The 1,508-nt window shown below is 38.3% G+C and overlaps 1 protein-coding gene across 1 annotated transcript in view; it reads right to left on the bottom strand.

Annotated features, from left to right (window-relative positions):
- Positions 1-1,508, bottom strand: part of LOC107081039 (Na(+)/H(+) exchanger beta-like) — a gene marked incomplete at both ends in the record, with an annotated part of 13,217 nt that extends 11,709 nt beyond the window's left edge. The window contains one exon of the mRNA XM_015369251.1: positions 1,215-1,508. Within this exon, the coding sequence (XP_015224737.1) occupies positions 1,215-1,508 (294 nt within the window). The remainder of the gene's footprint in view (positions 1-1,214) is intronic.

Below are 1,508 nucleotides of genomic sequence, written 5' to 3'. Positions count from 1 at the left end.
GGAATGTTACAACTTTATTCTCGGAATGTTACGACTTTATTCTCGGAATGTTACGACTTCATTCTCGGAATGTTACGACTTCATTCTCGTAACGTTACGACTATTTTCGTAATGTTATGACGTTATTCTTGTAACGTTACGACTATTTTCGTAATGCTACGACTTTATTGTCGGAATGTTACAACTTAATTCTCGTAACATTACAACTATTTTCGTAATGTTACGACGTTATTCTTGTAACGTTACGACTATTTTCGGAATTTTACGACTTTATTCTTGTAATGTTACGACATCATTCTTGTAATGTTATAACTTCATTCTCAAAAAAAAATAAATAAATAAATAAAATTTCTAGCCTGGCCCTAATAAATAAAAATGTGGCAGCTAACTCTGAGGAGACCAATAGAAACGCGTCTTCACCCCTCATTCAGAGGAAAGGTCGCCTCTAACGTGAAGAGAGTGTGATTTGAAAAACCCAAATTGAAAAGAATGAGGTTTGAAAGAGAAATATGAAAAGATAACATTTGGGAAAAAAAACAACTAAAAAAACACAAAAATCTTTGAAAAAAAAATAGGATTTAACTAAATAAAAAAAAATAAAATCCGAGATGAAAGCAAAGTTACTCTTAAAATATTTTTCACATTTCCATTTTTTCCTGCAACAATAATCGAACAAAGTTCCTCTCATATCTTAGTTTAATAAATGACTCATTAACATTAAAAGGTCTAAATAAGGAATCTGTTGTGAATTTCTGAGACTCCCTGACAGGCGCACCGTATGGGGGGGGAAAGTTAGGGAGATTCTAAGGGCCCTTGACTGAGGAGGACCCCAAAAGAAGAAAAGATTTGTCCTGCTATATTTTTTAAATATAAAAAGAAAATCCAGCAGTGAAATAAATTGTTTGTGTTCTAAAAAAGGTAATTTATGAGACCTGCATTCATCCATGTTTTTTTGTTTTAAATAAGCTCTTATTTTTTTAATGGGATGTTTTTTAATGTAAAGTTTAAAGTTAATGTTGATTTAAATTGTTGTGTTTTCCTTTATAGAAATTGCACTATAAAATTTACATTCAATGCATCAGCGTTGAAGCTTGCATACATGTTTTTTTTGGTGGTGGTTGAGGTGGTGTGTGTGTGTGTGTGAGGGCCAGCCCTGCTCCCTGAAAATGTTTACGAGGCTAAGTGAAAACGTTATCCTCCCTCCTCCAGCTCACCACAGTCACAGCGTCATTCAGAAGCGACTCTCCAAACACCAGGATGTGCAGCAGCTCGTTGATGTGGATTTCTTCAAACACGGCCAGCACCGCCACGGGGTCCACGGCCGAGACGATGGAGCCGAACAGCAGACAAGACAGCAGGTCAACATGGCCGACCTGGGCTGCTTCGATCTGACACACGGCGAACATCATCCCGCCGATGAAGAAGGCGTTCCACAGCGTCCCCACCACCGCAAAAACCAGGATGGTGCCCAGGTTCTCTGCGAAGGCCCGGATGGGCAGGAAGAAGCC

The sequence above is a fragment of the Cyprinodon variegatus genome, unplaced genomic scaffold, assembly GCF_000732505.1.
Source record: "Cyprinodon variegatus isolate N-32 unplaced genomic scaffold, C_variegatus-1.0 Scaffold2740, whole genome shotgun sequence".
NCBI classification, from domain to species: domain Eukaryota; kingdom Metazoa; phylum Chordata; class Actinopteri; order Cyprinodontiformes; family Cyprinodontidae; genus Cyprinodon; species Cyprinodon variegatus.
This window is presented reverse-complemented; position numbering and strand designations above follow the sequence as displayed.